The sequence below is a fragment of the Carlito syrichta genome, unplaced genomic scaffold (assembly GCF_000164805.1).
Source record: "Carlito syrichta isolate Samal-C Ts95f unplaced genomic scaffold, Tarsius_syrichta-2.0.1 Scaffold302558, whole genome shotgun sequence".
In the NCBI taxonomy this organism is placed as follows: Eukaryota; Metazoa; Chordata; class Mammalia; order Primates; family Tarsiidae; genus Carlito; species Carlito syrichta.
This window is the reverse complement of record NW_007246654.1, coordinates 536,314-550,391: the sequence shown is the minus strand read 5'-3', so window position 1 is coordinate 550,391 and position 14,078 is coordinate 536,314. Positions and strand designations below refer to the sequence as shown.

Sequence of the window (14,078 nt, the reverse complement as noted above, 5' to 3'; positions counted from 1 at the left end):
TCACTCTATAAAAAAGATAACTGCACATGTATGTTTATCGCAGCATTGTTCACAATAGCAAGAACCTGGAAGCAACCATGCTGTCCATCAAAAGAGGACTGGATTAAAAAAATGTGGTACATATACACGATGGAATTCTACGCAGCCATTAAAAAGAACAAAATCATGAATTTTGCAGCAACCTGGATGGAACTAGAGTCTATAATACTGAGTGACCTCTCACAGAAACAAAGATCTGAGTATCACATGTTCTCACTCATATAGTGGACCTTGAACATCCAACATAATACTATAAGAAAATGACTGACAGTAGTGGGAAACTATGGGGGTGTAGAAGGGAGATGGAATTAACGGTAATAAATATCTGTCTGGGGATGGGGAGACACCTCGTATCAACAAGGGTGCCTGAGCAAAGCATATTTGTGTACCTAACCCTTAACTGTACCCCACAATATCAATAAAAAATATTGAATATAAAATTTTTAAAAAGTCACTTTGTTGCAATATCGTCCCATTTCTTCCTCCTTGACTTTCTGATAGAGTCATATTTACTATATTATTGTGGTAAACCCAACAATATAATGCCACATACTGTTTTATATAAATTGTCCCATCATATCATGATTTGACTTACAGTTTTTTTATTTCAAGATGGGTTTATCAGAGAACTAAATGCATTTTTGACTTACTATATTTTTAACTTTGATGGGCTTTTCTGGACATAACTGCATTGTAAGTTGAGGAGCATCTGTATTCTTTTATAGCTTTTAAAGAAATTGAGAGAAAAAAGAAAATCACATATTTATATACTACTTTATATTTATCATGTATTGTGTTCTTCATTTCTTCTTATGAATTCAAGTTATAGTCTAGCATCATTTACTTTCAGCCTGAAGAATTTTAGTATTCCTTTATTATTTCTTGCAAGTCAGCTAGTCATGTATTATCTTAGTCTTTATTTATATGGGTATGTTTTTGTTTCACCTTCTTTTTTTTTTTATGAGTTGTAGTCTCACTCTGTCGCCCAGCCTGGAGTGCAGTGGCATGCTCCCGGCCATTTCAGTGTTGACCTGCTGGGCTTCAGTGATCCTTTCGCCTCAGCCTTCCAAGTAGCCAGAACTACAGGTGTGCGTTATCACACCTGGCTAGATTTTTGAAGGATAATTGAAGGATAGTTTTGCTGAATATAGAATTCTTGGTTTACTTTTTTTTTTTTCATCACGCAGATATCCTTGTTGATGAGGTATGCCTCTCCCGCTCCTGGCATTTTCCCTCAACTGCCAATCCCATCCCCGCCCTCCCCTGGCAGTTTCCCATGACTGCCAATCCCTTTCTTATAGTGTTATGATAATTATTCAAGGTCCACTTATGAGTGAGAACATTCTGCTTTGTTTTAAAGAATACTCACTTTTATTTTTTAGCCTACATGTTATCCTTATTTCTGCATAGTTTAGTGGCTGTAAATGACTAGTTGGTTGTACTTAAACACTAGTAAGGCTTCTACCCTCTCTTGGTGAATCTTCATTCAAAATCCAGGCAGTTTTCAAGTCTACTATAACTTTTACTTTCTGCTTGGTCTTCTTGGGTCTCTTTTGTACAGCCTCAGCTTCTAGTCATCTACACATGTGTGAAGAACTTGGGTTCTCTTAAATCTCCCCAGCATATGCATGCAGTCAGGGCTGTCTCCTCAGCAAATGGATGCAGCTTGGGTCCTCCTTAGGGCTGCACATTTATGCAGCTCCCTTGGCCTCCAAGGATGTGTGATAAATTATATCCCTCTAAAACTCTCATTTTCAGGATCTCCCTTCTAAGTTTCTGGCTGGTTCTCTTGTCTGCTGTTATACAAACTAGAATTAAATCTCAGGCTAGGAAAGCTTCAGGCTTCTTCCATTTTCCACTGTGAGTGTGGATTTTCTACCCTCACTCCCAGGCATGTTGGCTCTCTTTCACCAAAAAAAAAAAAAAAAAAAAGCTGCTGGTTTTTGCATCCAGCCTCACTCTGGTAGAAAGACCTGGGGTGGGGAATAGGGTCAGCCTCAGGAGAGAATGCTACTGACTGCCTGAAGTCTTAATTTAACTTTAGTCATTTTTTGTTTTATTTATGTATTTTTTTGTTTATTTACTTATTTACTTATTTTTGAGGAGTCTTACTCTGCTGCCCAGGCTGAAGTGCAGTGGCATGCTCTTGGCCACCACAACCTCGACCTGCTGGGCTCAGGTGATCCTTCTGCCTCAGTCTTCCAAGTAGCTGGAACTACAGATGCACATCACCATGCCCAGCTAGTTTTTGTGATTTATTGTAGAGATGAGGTCTCACCAGGTTGCCCAGGCTGGTCTCGAACCACCAGGGCTCAGGCAATCCTTTTGCCTTGGCCTCCCAAAGTGCTGGGATTATAGGCATGAGCCATCGCACCCAGCAGTTGTTATGTTTTTACAAACAAATTCTTCTCAACATGTTGTTTATCTGTGATTGATTTCTGGAGATCTAAGTTGGTTTTTTTTTTTTACAAATTGTCTGGTTGTATAGTTGTTTTCTGGGTAAAGGATATTGATCTCTTCAGTTTTCTATAGCTAGAAGTCTTGCTTTCATTTAGCTTTTGGCCTGCCAAATTCTTACTGGCATGGCAGATCTTAAAAGTGTTTTTAAAATATGCTTTACCCAACATTCTCAGAGATTTCTAGTTGGAGGATTAGTTTAGATATCTAGATGGTCATACAAAAGAAAGTTAACACTTCCTCCATTTGTATAACCATTAATTGAAACTGTGTAAAAAACTCAGCAGTGTCTATAACATAAAGGGGCTCAATAAACAGTAGTTATAATATCCAAACACCTATATTGTAGGGATTTTTCATATTTTATTTCCTCTTAATAACTCAAAGAGGTAGGCATTCCAATTTTAATATTATAAACAAAATTTTACTAGACTAAGAACATATAGGTAGTAAGTGGTAAAGCCAGGATTTCAATCCAAATCTACTCAACTTCAAAGCTGATGTCCTCCCTGCTTTTGTGAAGGAGGTTTCAGAGGCTGCCCTTTGGGAGATATCCTATTGGCTATCTAGGAGATAGTAAGAAATTAAGTCCAATATAGGGATTAGAAAGATGGCTTACTGTATCTAATTGGCAGTGTCCCCCAATATAGTGGAGTGCCTATAGATTCCACAAAATAGATAGGGCTTTTGCTAAATAATGTGTCATCAAAACTAATTAGATTTTTGGGTTCTACCCAAATTCCAATTTTATATACAGTGAACTACTACAAAACTAACTTTATTCTATTTCAAAGCTTATAATTATATTTGAAAAGTAAGTAGTAAATATTGGGGAATTTGATTCTTTTCAGTTTAATCTTACAGGATGTTAAAGCTTTTGGGGGTAAGTATAAATCTGGTCCCCTCTTCTGAATATCCAGAAACTAGATTCTAAGTAATTATAAAAACTTTCCTAATTGTTATCTACCAGTTTCTTCTTGCCTTAGATATGTTCTTATATATCCTCACCTCACCTCACTTCCTAAGACATTCTTTAATGTTGTTGCTCCTGTGTCTTCTCACTGTTCATTAGTATTCTTCTTCCATAGGTCTCTACAGTCTGGTTTCCAGCTTTCCTATACAACTCTGTCTCTCACAACACTGTCCCTAGTGGGCTCATTTACTCTCTCCTTTTATCTACTGCTCTCACCACCTTCATTCTCACCTCTAAACCATTGCTTAGGCCATTCACCTTACCTGCTCTTTCCTGTCCCTTCCCACTGCACCTTTCCTGGAGCATATTCTTTTCTCAATTTCACCTACTTAGATTTTATATGTCCTTTAAAATCTACCTCTTTTCATTATTCAGTGGACATTTATTCATGACATGAAGTGTAAGCTCCAAATAGTGTCTCTAAAGTTCTTCTTCCCACATAATTTAACAAACAGACATTATCATTTAAATTCCACATCTAGCTTAGCTGAGGCTCCACATCAAGGGGAAATCTCATTCTGATTCAATTGATACATCACTTTTGGCTATCTCCAGTTTTAATGTACTTAGTAGATCCTAGGCGATCTATCATAACTTAGGTATCATCTTTTCTGGGCCTGTGACATGACATGGCATATGGTTACAACAAAGATATAGCTAGAGAAAAATATTATAAGTGAGTCTCATAACTGAGGCAGTCATAAGTTATGTCACATAGTGTTCTTGTTCTTAAAATCATCACTAGTAATACTTGAGTACATTAATTATTTTGCTTCATGCTGTGCAAGTAGCAAAGAGTTAGCAGCCTCCCTTTCATAAAAACTAACCATCATCATAATCATTTCTATTCAAATGTTTGGTTTGCTTCCATCCCTCATTTCACACATCTTCCTTGCCATTTCTTTGCTACCCATTGTCTTCCCCATGTTTTTGCCAGTTGGTCATCAATGTAGATGGGCCTTCATTTCATCAATCTAGTCGGCCTCCTTGCCTCAGTCTTTCTTTCCCATAGTTAAGGAGGTGGGGTAAGGTGATAGAGGATGATGTTAGAGAGACAAAATGTCGTTGGAAAAGCAGAGAACTGAATAAAATGGAGGGGGGAAACGAAGTAAAGAAGGATGAGGAAATACAGAGGATGTTCTGGAGTTGTTTTTACATGCTTTAGTGTGACTGAACTGATGTTGTCTTCCACCAATTCCTGCTGGCTAACAAAAGATCACACATATTCAAGAGGTAAGACAAGATGCAATCAGATGAAAACTGTTTGAACGTCTCTAGACATTTTGTGGGTTAGGCAAAATGAGGATTGCACAATCTGTGGCAGTCTTAACTATGGTGGCTTTCTCTTCTAATAGCACAGATCATCACAGTTGGTTGCAAAAGCCCACATTTCATTGACTAAAGGGGCCAAAGGCTTATTCCCATTAGTTGGTAGTATTTGTAAGGATGTGTCACTACTGTTTTTGCAATCTAAGGTATTTGAAAATGCTATAAAATAATTTTGCTCTCATAAATCAATGGACTTTCATTTAGACTTATTTGAACACGCTCCAGAAAATAAGAAGTACAAGAAAAATTTTAGTTAGTTGTGTATAAATCTGAACTGGGACGCAAGAGGAAAAGATAACATTTCATTTTGAGGGCACACTGCTGAGAAAAATAAAAGTAATCTGTTAGCAATCTCCTTCTTCTTACCCAAAACATAAATCTCACTGTTGACTACAGCTGTACTGAATCGGTACTTAGAGTACTTCATGGGTGCCAGCTCTCTCCATTGATCTTGGCTGGGGTCATACTGCAACAGTTTGTTGCTTAATCGATCAGGTTCTTCATCAGGAAGATCCATCTGTATGAAATATGACAGCCAATATAATAACATTCCACTTAGAGATCTTTGTGAGTACATGAATGCAATTAATCAAAGCAGACAGCCAAGGAGATAAATATAGGTTAACTGTAGTGACTCACACAAACACACTGAACCCCATGACTTGGGCTTATAAGTACACTGTCAATATCAGAGGGATTTATATTATAAAATAATGGGGCTAAGGTGTTTGGTTATAGCAAACAATCTGTGATCTTAGCAGTGAGACATTATAGCTTTTTTTTAAAAAATGAAGCAACTGCAAAGCCTTAAACATGAAACCAAGCTCTCTTGAACATTACTTAAAGTGTAATTCTATTTTATGAAATTTTATAGCTGTGAATTTTAATAAGTTGTGAGAAATTAGTTTTAATAATTTATGAGGCATTTTCTTTCTATTTTTCTAATCCACATGGAACAAAGTTGCAAAAAAATTTTCATGTTTTAGTAATTAGAGTATTTTTATGCCACAATTATGACCTAATAGGAATGATCTGAATTCAATTTTACAGATATTTGGATTAATATAAATCATTTTATGTACTTATTTTATTTCGGTATTTTTAGTGACTAGAGTCAATACAAAGTGAATAACTTTATTCTTACACAGATGTAAGTGGCTTCTCTTACTCAAACTTCAGTGAGATAGTGTTTTTTGTATACAAGGTATCCATAATTTTATATGACTTCAAGCTAAGGTTTTGTAAGTGTCTTTTTTGGATGCAAGTGTTCAACAAAGAAATTACTGCATACTTCTGAAAGCTGTATACAATTAATTCTAATTAACTACTTTAAATACACCAAGAGTTATTTTCTCTATGGTGCATACACAACTCTATGTGATCTTGCAATTTAGTATATTGCACTAGGTACGCAATCAGGCTAGCAAAAGCCTTTGTTGTGCAGTAAATGTTCACGTGTTATCTGCTCAAAGACTTCATAAATTAACAAATGTTGACTTTATGGTTTTGATTTTCCTTCTAATTTAAGTATTTAATCTCTATTTTAGTGAAAGAAAAGCAAAGAAAAGCTTCTAAGTTGTCTTTGGAGCTTGTTCATGTAAAAGTAACTATGTAAATGGATAGTTTTTTAAAAGGTTAATTACAAATAATTTGTTAGGTTTCTGCTATTAGCTGTGATGAAACCTGTACTACTTTTTTATATATAGCACACATTTTAAAATGTATTAAATGTGAAGTTTATGTTTTTAAAACAGGCATGATATATTATATATGACAAAACCCAAATGCATGGAATTTATGCAAATAATATCAGTTTTATCACGAAGAAAATCTAGAGTACCAATAAATACTATGAGCAAAAATAAATGTACTTTATGTCATGAGGACAGCTAATGAGCTAGCCAAATGAATTTTTATTAGAACGATTGGCTGGCCGGGGCAGAAGGCAGCTGGAGGAATACTACGGAGAGTGTTCCAAGGCACCAGGAGAGGACACCCAGAGGGAAGGGAAAGGACCGCTGTGGACTCTCACTCCTGAGTTTTCAGTTCTGGTTTGCCATCGCAGGGCTTCAATACAAACAGCATTTTGGGTTCTCTGTTTGCTGATGTCCAGTAAAAACAGTTTTTACAATCACAATATGCTTTTGTGAAAATGATTGTGCCACCACAAATAGGAATTCTGGTTTCCCACTTAGAGTAAGAATTTGAAATATGGAAAAGGCCTAAGAGTTACTTGCCTTGGGTCACACAGCTATTAAACAGACAGAACTGGGATGAGGATCCAGCTTTTCTGCCTCCTACTAAGATGCTCCCTACAGATAATCCCTTGGCACAAGTATCTTTCATAATTAGCAAGAATGGAAGGATTATAAAGAACTCAGCATGAATACAGAATGAAGTCATGTCTATAAATAATACACATTAAAATTCACTCTACTAAATTGTTTTAACACTTTAAAACCTTAAGTTATATTTTATAAAACAAAAAACCTTTTACCAAAATGTAAGTCGTACTTTTTTAGTATTGAACAATGACAACACTTTTCAACATAGCAGCCAGCCTCAGCATAGCCATGCCAATTAGCTATAAAGGAAATTTCTTAACCTGAGGGGTCCAGCCTCCAATCACATAAAGTTTATTTTTCACTGTTACTACAGCATGACACGCCAATTGTAGTGGAAGGGGAGACACCCTTTTCCAATTGTCCTGTTCTACAGAGTACTTATCAACAGAGTTTGTAATAAGATATTGGTTTTTAATTTTCATCTGTCCTCCTACAACATAGAGGTCATTATGGATACTGCCCAGAGCATATAGCTCTCGAAATTCAGTTGTGCATAACTTTTCCCAAAACTGGTTTCCTCTATCATGATACCTGTAAATTAAGAGAGAAAATTCAGGATTAGTGTTAACATGAAAATAATTTACTCAAGGAATACACTTAAGTTTCTTTTCAAATTAAAAACAATAAAATATGGTTCTAATTGGAGGACAAAAATCATTAATACATTATACTGGCTTTAGCGGTATAAGTTTGCTTTTCTTTAAAGAACTGATGAATAAAATATAATATGCTTAAAAATGAGAAACCAAACATATCTGAATAATTTAAGAAAAAAGTTGATAGAAAAATTATAGATTATCCAGGAATTGCTTTCATTTCCTAATTCTTGGAAAGAAAACCAAGAACAAACAGGAAAGTCTCTCAGCAAATCATTTGTAATCTTACCAAAAAAGAGTATAAGTAAAACTACAAAAATACTGTATTTTGTGGACAAGAAATATCACTTTAATACTACATTAATGACTATAAGAAAAGGATTGGCAGTAGCGGGAAACTGCCAGGAGGGGGGCGGGGAAGTGAGATTGGGAGTAGTGGGAATCTGCCTGGGGAAGGAGGGGCACACCTCAACAAGGGTACCTGCATAATGAACATTTGCATACATAACACTGAATTGTACCCCAAATCTTTAAAATTAAAGAAAAACTACATTGATAAAACCACAGTTTTAGGGCAGAGAATCTAAGAAATGTATCAATTCATACATCTCTGATAGGATGATGTAGAATGTGTAGAATTTTAAGCATTGTTGTTGTAGTTCTAACTAGTTTAAAGTTGGGTCAATAGTACTGGATAAAAACCCACCTGTAGATGTCTGCTGGGTACTTAACATCTATTTTAATCTACTAGAAGTGGTAATTTCAGTAATTTCTCCAAGAATACCAGACTGAGAAAAGTCTTAGGAGGTAGGGGCAGTAGTATATATGGTCTCTCAATGTCTTCCAGTGTCCAACACAACTGATTATGTGAATGTAGGGGGCATTATATAGTCAGTGAGTCTATGATTCATGGCTGTCCTTTGTCTTGTCTCATGATCATGGTAAGTCCTTACCTCCAATCACAATTGGGGATACAAAGAATGAGAAGGACAAAAGTACTTATGGGGACAGTAGGATAAATATATGACAGTAAGTGTCCCAGAAAATCCAGAAAGTATACCTGGAATTCAAAATTAAAACAAAACAAAACATAAAAACCAGGAAAGCATGAAAATTAAGGACAAAAGTTGTCCTGTTTAGAAACAAATGAGGAAATTATGATATGTGTGTTTTGTATAGAGTACAATTTTTAAGTATAGACTACTTCATTTTGCATCAAACATCTGGCAGCTAATCATATAAGGGTTTTTCTATTTGTTCTAGGCCAATTCTGATATTCTTCCCCATGGATAACTTTACTTCAGACTTGACAAGGAAGTTGGAAGGCATGTTCTTTTCTTAAAGGGCGTGTCTGGCTGTCACAACTGAATGAAAAAATTAATCAAACCATAGGATGGCTATCTTCCCTATAGTTCTAGGCTGGAAGTCAAAGTCCTTAGAGTCACAGGTGATATCTTCACCATTGTTTTTAATTGTATGAATTTATTTATTTACTTATTATTTATAGCCGAGGTCTCACTCTCTCACTCATACTGGAATGCAGTGGAATGATCACGGTTCACCACAGCCTTGACCTCCCGGGCTCAGGTGATTCTTCTGCCTCAATCTCCTGAGTAGCTGGGACTACAGGCATGTGTCGCCTTGCCCAACTAATTTTTAAATTTTTTTGTAGAGACAAGGTTTTGCTATGTTGCCTAAGCTGGATAATTGTATGAATTTTAGAAAAGAAAGGAGGACTAGGTGTCTATATGTGGGAACTACTGAAGTAAAGCCAAATGAATGAATATATAAATAGAAATAAAAAGTGGGTTTGGACCTAACTCTAGTCAGGATGGCCATCATTAATACTCAAAAAACAACAGATGCTAGAGAAGATGTGGGGAAAAGGGAACACTTCTATACTGCTGGTGGGAGTGTACACTAGAACAGCCTCTGTGGAAAACAGTGTGATGATTCCTAAAAGATCTAAAAATTGACCCTCCATATGACCCCTCAATCCCCTTACTGGGAATATACCTGGAAGAACTCAAATCACTCTGTGAAAAAGATACCTGCACACATATGCTTATCACAGCATTGATCACAATAGCAAGAACAAGGAACCAATTGTGCTGCCCATCAAAAGAGGACTGGATAAAAAAATGTGGTATATATACACGATGGAATATTATGCAGCCATAAAGAAGGACAAAATCATGAACTTCACAGCAACCTGGATGGACTTAGAGTCTATAATACTGAGTGATCTTTCACAGAAACAAAGAACCGATTAGCTCATGTTCTCACTCATAAGCGGACCTTGAACAATTATTGTAATACTATAAGAAAAGGATTGGCATTAGTGGGAAACTGCCGGGGGGGGGGTAGGGGTGGGCAGTAGTGGGAATCTGCCAGGGGAGCAGGGACACATTTCATCAACGGGGTACCTGCATAATGAACATTTGTATACTTAACCCTGAATTGTACCCCACATCTTTAAAATAAAACAAAAATTTTTTTGAGTGGGTTTGGGTTTTCTGAGACATAGTTTAAGAAAATAGACTATGAATGGGTTACGTCCCATGAAGTTTGGAAAGTACGTTTGTTGGGTGATTTGCTCATCTTATTTTTGTTTTAACATTTAGAACTAAAAATGGGGAGAGAAAATGCCCAGATAAAACTTTTTTTTTTTTTGGTCAGGGTCTCACTCTGTATCCCAGGCTGGAGTGCAGTGGCATGATTATGGTTCACCACAACCTCAACCTCCTGGGCTCAGGGTCTCCTTCCATCTCAGCCTCCTGAGTAGCTGGGACTACAAGCATGTGCCACCATGCCTGTTTAATTTTTTTGATTTTTAGTAGAGACAAAGTTTCACTGTGTTGCCTATGCTGGTCTTGAACTCCTGGGCTGAAGCAATCTTCCCACCTCAGCCTCCCAAAGTGCTGGGATGATAGGCATGAGCCACCACACCTGGCCTATAAAACTTATTATTAAGAAAAGTGAATATGACATAAAAAAAGAAAACAACAGTGACAAAGGCATGAAATGTTAATAGAGTTGATAGTGTAAAGATAATACTTATCTCCTCAGCTGTTTGTATGCCAAAGTGTGAGAGATCAGTAAAGGAGATGGGGAAGTATATCTTTTTGAAAAGGAATGAACTGCCAGAGCACTAGTCTAATTCCTCTGTTAAGTCAAGAAGAAAAATATCTGTATAAAAATCTATAAACTATAGAGAAGGGGCAAATTGAAGAGCATCTGGACAAAGATAAAAGGGCTAAGATACAGAAACAATATAGTAGGAACGTACCACAAGATGGTACATTTCTCACTAATTTTATAAAACTGGCACTAAAATAACACTCACTACTAAAGTAGTAGGGTAATTTCATTATTTGCCTTGCTGACAATCTCATTATTGGAGGAAATGATGAGAGTAACTGATAACTTTTATCCTAATTTTGACAAATTTGGAGAAGCTGATTGGTGATGGGAACCTGGTTGAGTTTAAGATAGAACACAAGAAAAATATGACTTTTGCAGCAACATGGATGTAGCTGGAGACCATCCTTCTAAGTGAACTATCACAGAAACAAAAAAACTGAATACCACATGTTCTCACTCAAAGTGGGTCCTAAACACTGGGCATGCGAGCACAAAGGTGGGAACAAAACATGGTGGGAGCTGCTAAAGGAGGGAGAAGAGATAAGGGGGCACACACCACCCACTGGGAACTATGTTACTATGTCCACTACCAGGGGAAGAGAGGGCTCGTTAGAAGCCCAAACCTCACTTGCACGCGATTTACTTATGTAGCAAATCCTCACACATATTCCACAACTCAAAAAAAATGTGTTATGCCCTAGCATAAGGATAAATAATGAAAACTATGAGTGAAAAATACAATGGAATCGTGATATAAACACGTTTAACTTATGCAGATTCAAATAAATGTTAACAATTAAAGGAAGAGAGAAATAATTTTAAAACATGGGTGATTTCATTGTGAATGTATATATGCTATGTTTATATTCAGGTTTTATACACATATATACACAAAAACATGTTCTGCACACTAAGCTTTATAGGGACTTACAGGGTAATTTTGACTACATGTAATTTAAGATGTGATCACTCTTTCAACAGCACTTTTTTCTACTGCTGCTAGTAGCAAAGTAAGATAATTGAACAAATTTCCTGCTAGATACAAACCTATAGATTTCAACATTCTTGTCTTTTTGTCTAGCGAGTTTAGAGGCACTTGCTTCTCCAGCCACAATTATAGTGTTATTTTCCATGACAACGCCAGCACACACGGTTCCTAAACCCTCCCCATACTTGGGAGATGAAATGAAATAGGTCTTCCGTGATACAGGATCATAACAAAAACTGGCATCTCCATAGTTCCTATGTCTTGATCTGATTCCTGAAGAATTGTTGCCAATGCAAAGCAGAAGACTGGTAGTCTCCATGCCATAGCGCAGATTTAGAGAGTGCTGTTGGGGTGTCTTGATGGCTTTGAATGCATTTTGAATTATATCAATACAGCCTGCATCACATAGCAGCACTGTGTTCCTTCTTAGGGCTTGTCTTAAAAAAGAAGGATTTATAAGTTCCAATCTGACTTGCTTCAAAAGCTCAACAAGATGCTCGGTCCGCAATTCTTGGTTATGATTTACCCATCTCAGAACTAGATCCAGAATGCTCTCCTCTCTGGTTATATTAAGATCATCTGATTTAATAAGTGTCAGGAATTGGTGCACTTCAATTTCTAGTATTTCTTCATGTAAGCTCACCTCGGCAAAGTGCTGATATAAATATTTCTTCGATTGATCAGATAGATCTTCAGCTCCAATTTGCTTAGCAAAATAATAGATACCTACACAGTTGGAGGCATCCATGTGGTTCATCATATACTTTTGACACACATCAAAGACTTCTTCCATTTGCATAAAATAGGCAGCCATAGCTACAGTCTGTACATTGGCATTATTGATCTCCAAAGTTGCATTGTACATGTAATTTAATAGCACTGACACACTTTCTGCTGTGATATCATAGAGTATGACTTCCCTTTGAGTACATTCAAGTAGTCCACAGGTGAACATAGCTTTGAAATAAGGACTAAATGCAGCCAGGACCAGTCGGTGGCAAGGAAATTTCTCCTCTTCTGCTATGAGTATGACATCAATCATTTCTGCTAATTCTTTCATGTCCTTAATTTTATTCAGTAAATTCAAGCTATGTTGGTATTTATCTTTTCTCTCAATCTTACACTCCATGATACACTCTCCAAAGTTTCTAAGTTAAGTCTTCTTTAAGTTTAACTTGATTCCTGAGAGGCTATTGGCATGTTTGGGTACTCACAAAGCAACAGAGATGTCGGGAAACGTTCCTGAGGGAAAGAAAAAAAGCAGTTTTCTTATAAGAAAAAATTATCTGTAACTTACATATGCAGCATTACTTCTAAGAAATATTTATAAATACATATTATTAATTCAGATAGAAGTTTAAGACAACTACTTTTGTAACTAAAAATAATATCTTTGATTATGTAAACAGTAAATTATTAAGCACTGACACGATATTTTCCTAATCAGCAGGAGAGATTTCTCTAGGACTGGAAAATCTTTCCTCCCAACATGAATGAAAGAGAAATGATGAAATTCCCATTACCAAATACAACTGACCTGCAGGCAGAGGGCACAGGGACATCAGCTGAGATGCAAAATCACTCAGAAGGTTATATACATCCCCTCCAAAACAATGCACCCAAATGTCATGGCCAATCCACAGGTGCATGATTAGGGACAAGTAGGATATAGTTGTTTTGTAAAAAAATTTAAAAAATAAAAAAAAAGAAAGAACCTGTTTTGTAAAAGAGAGGCAGGGAAGGGGGGCAGGGAAAGAGAGAGAAAGAGAGAGAGGGAGAGAGAGAGAGAGAGAGAGAGAATGAGAGGGAGAAAAATGTCCACTGGGCTTTGAAAAGCACTACCAAATATCTGCTGATCAAAGAAGTTGCAATATTTAAAACATACAACTGAATCACCCTAAACTTAGAAAATGCAAATCTGGTTTTTCTGTCTTCCCTCCTTGATGAGGTTTTCTTTGTTTCCTGTTTCATGGGAGATTCATAGACACCGAATCACTTCTCACCTTGAGAAACACTAGTATAATTAAAAGTTTCTTTAAGCTAGTTGTCTCATCTTCCTCTTCCTGGGGAAATAGAAACAAGCTGTCTCAAGGGTTAGATCAGGGCTGCATGCAGCCCAGGACTATTAGTAATGCAGCCCCACACAACCTTTTAACATTATGTGTTTTTTAGCACTTATCTTCTTGGTGACCCCATGCATAGTTCCA

General features: G+C 36.7%; 1 protein-coding gene across 1 annotated transcript in view; it reads right to left on the bottom strand.

Annotated features, from left to right (window-relative positions):
• Positions 1 to 13,050, bottom strand: part of KBTBD12 (kelch repeat and BTB domain containing 12) — an 81,047-nt gene extending 67,997 nt beyond the window's left edge. Inside the window, exons 1-3 of the mRNA XM_008056856.2 lie at positions 11,931 to 13,050; positions 7,404 to 7,674; positions 5,165 to 5,315 (exon numbers count right to left, since the gene is read on the bottom strand). Coding sequence (XP_008055047.2) covers positions 5,165 to 5,315; positions 7,404 to 7,674; positions 11,931 to 13,000 — 1,492 coding nt within the window. The 5' untranslated portion in view covers positions 13,001 to 13,050. The remainder of the gene's footprint in view (positions 1 to 5,164; positions 5,316 to 7,403; positions 7,675 to 11,930) is intronic.
• Between the last annotated feature and the right edge of the window lie 1,028 nt (positions 13,051 to 14,078).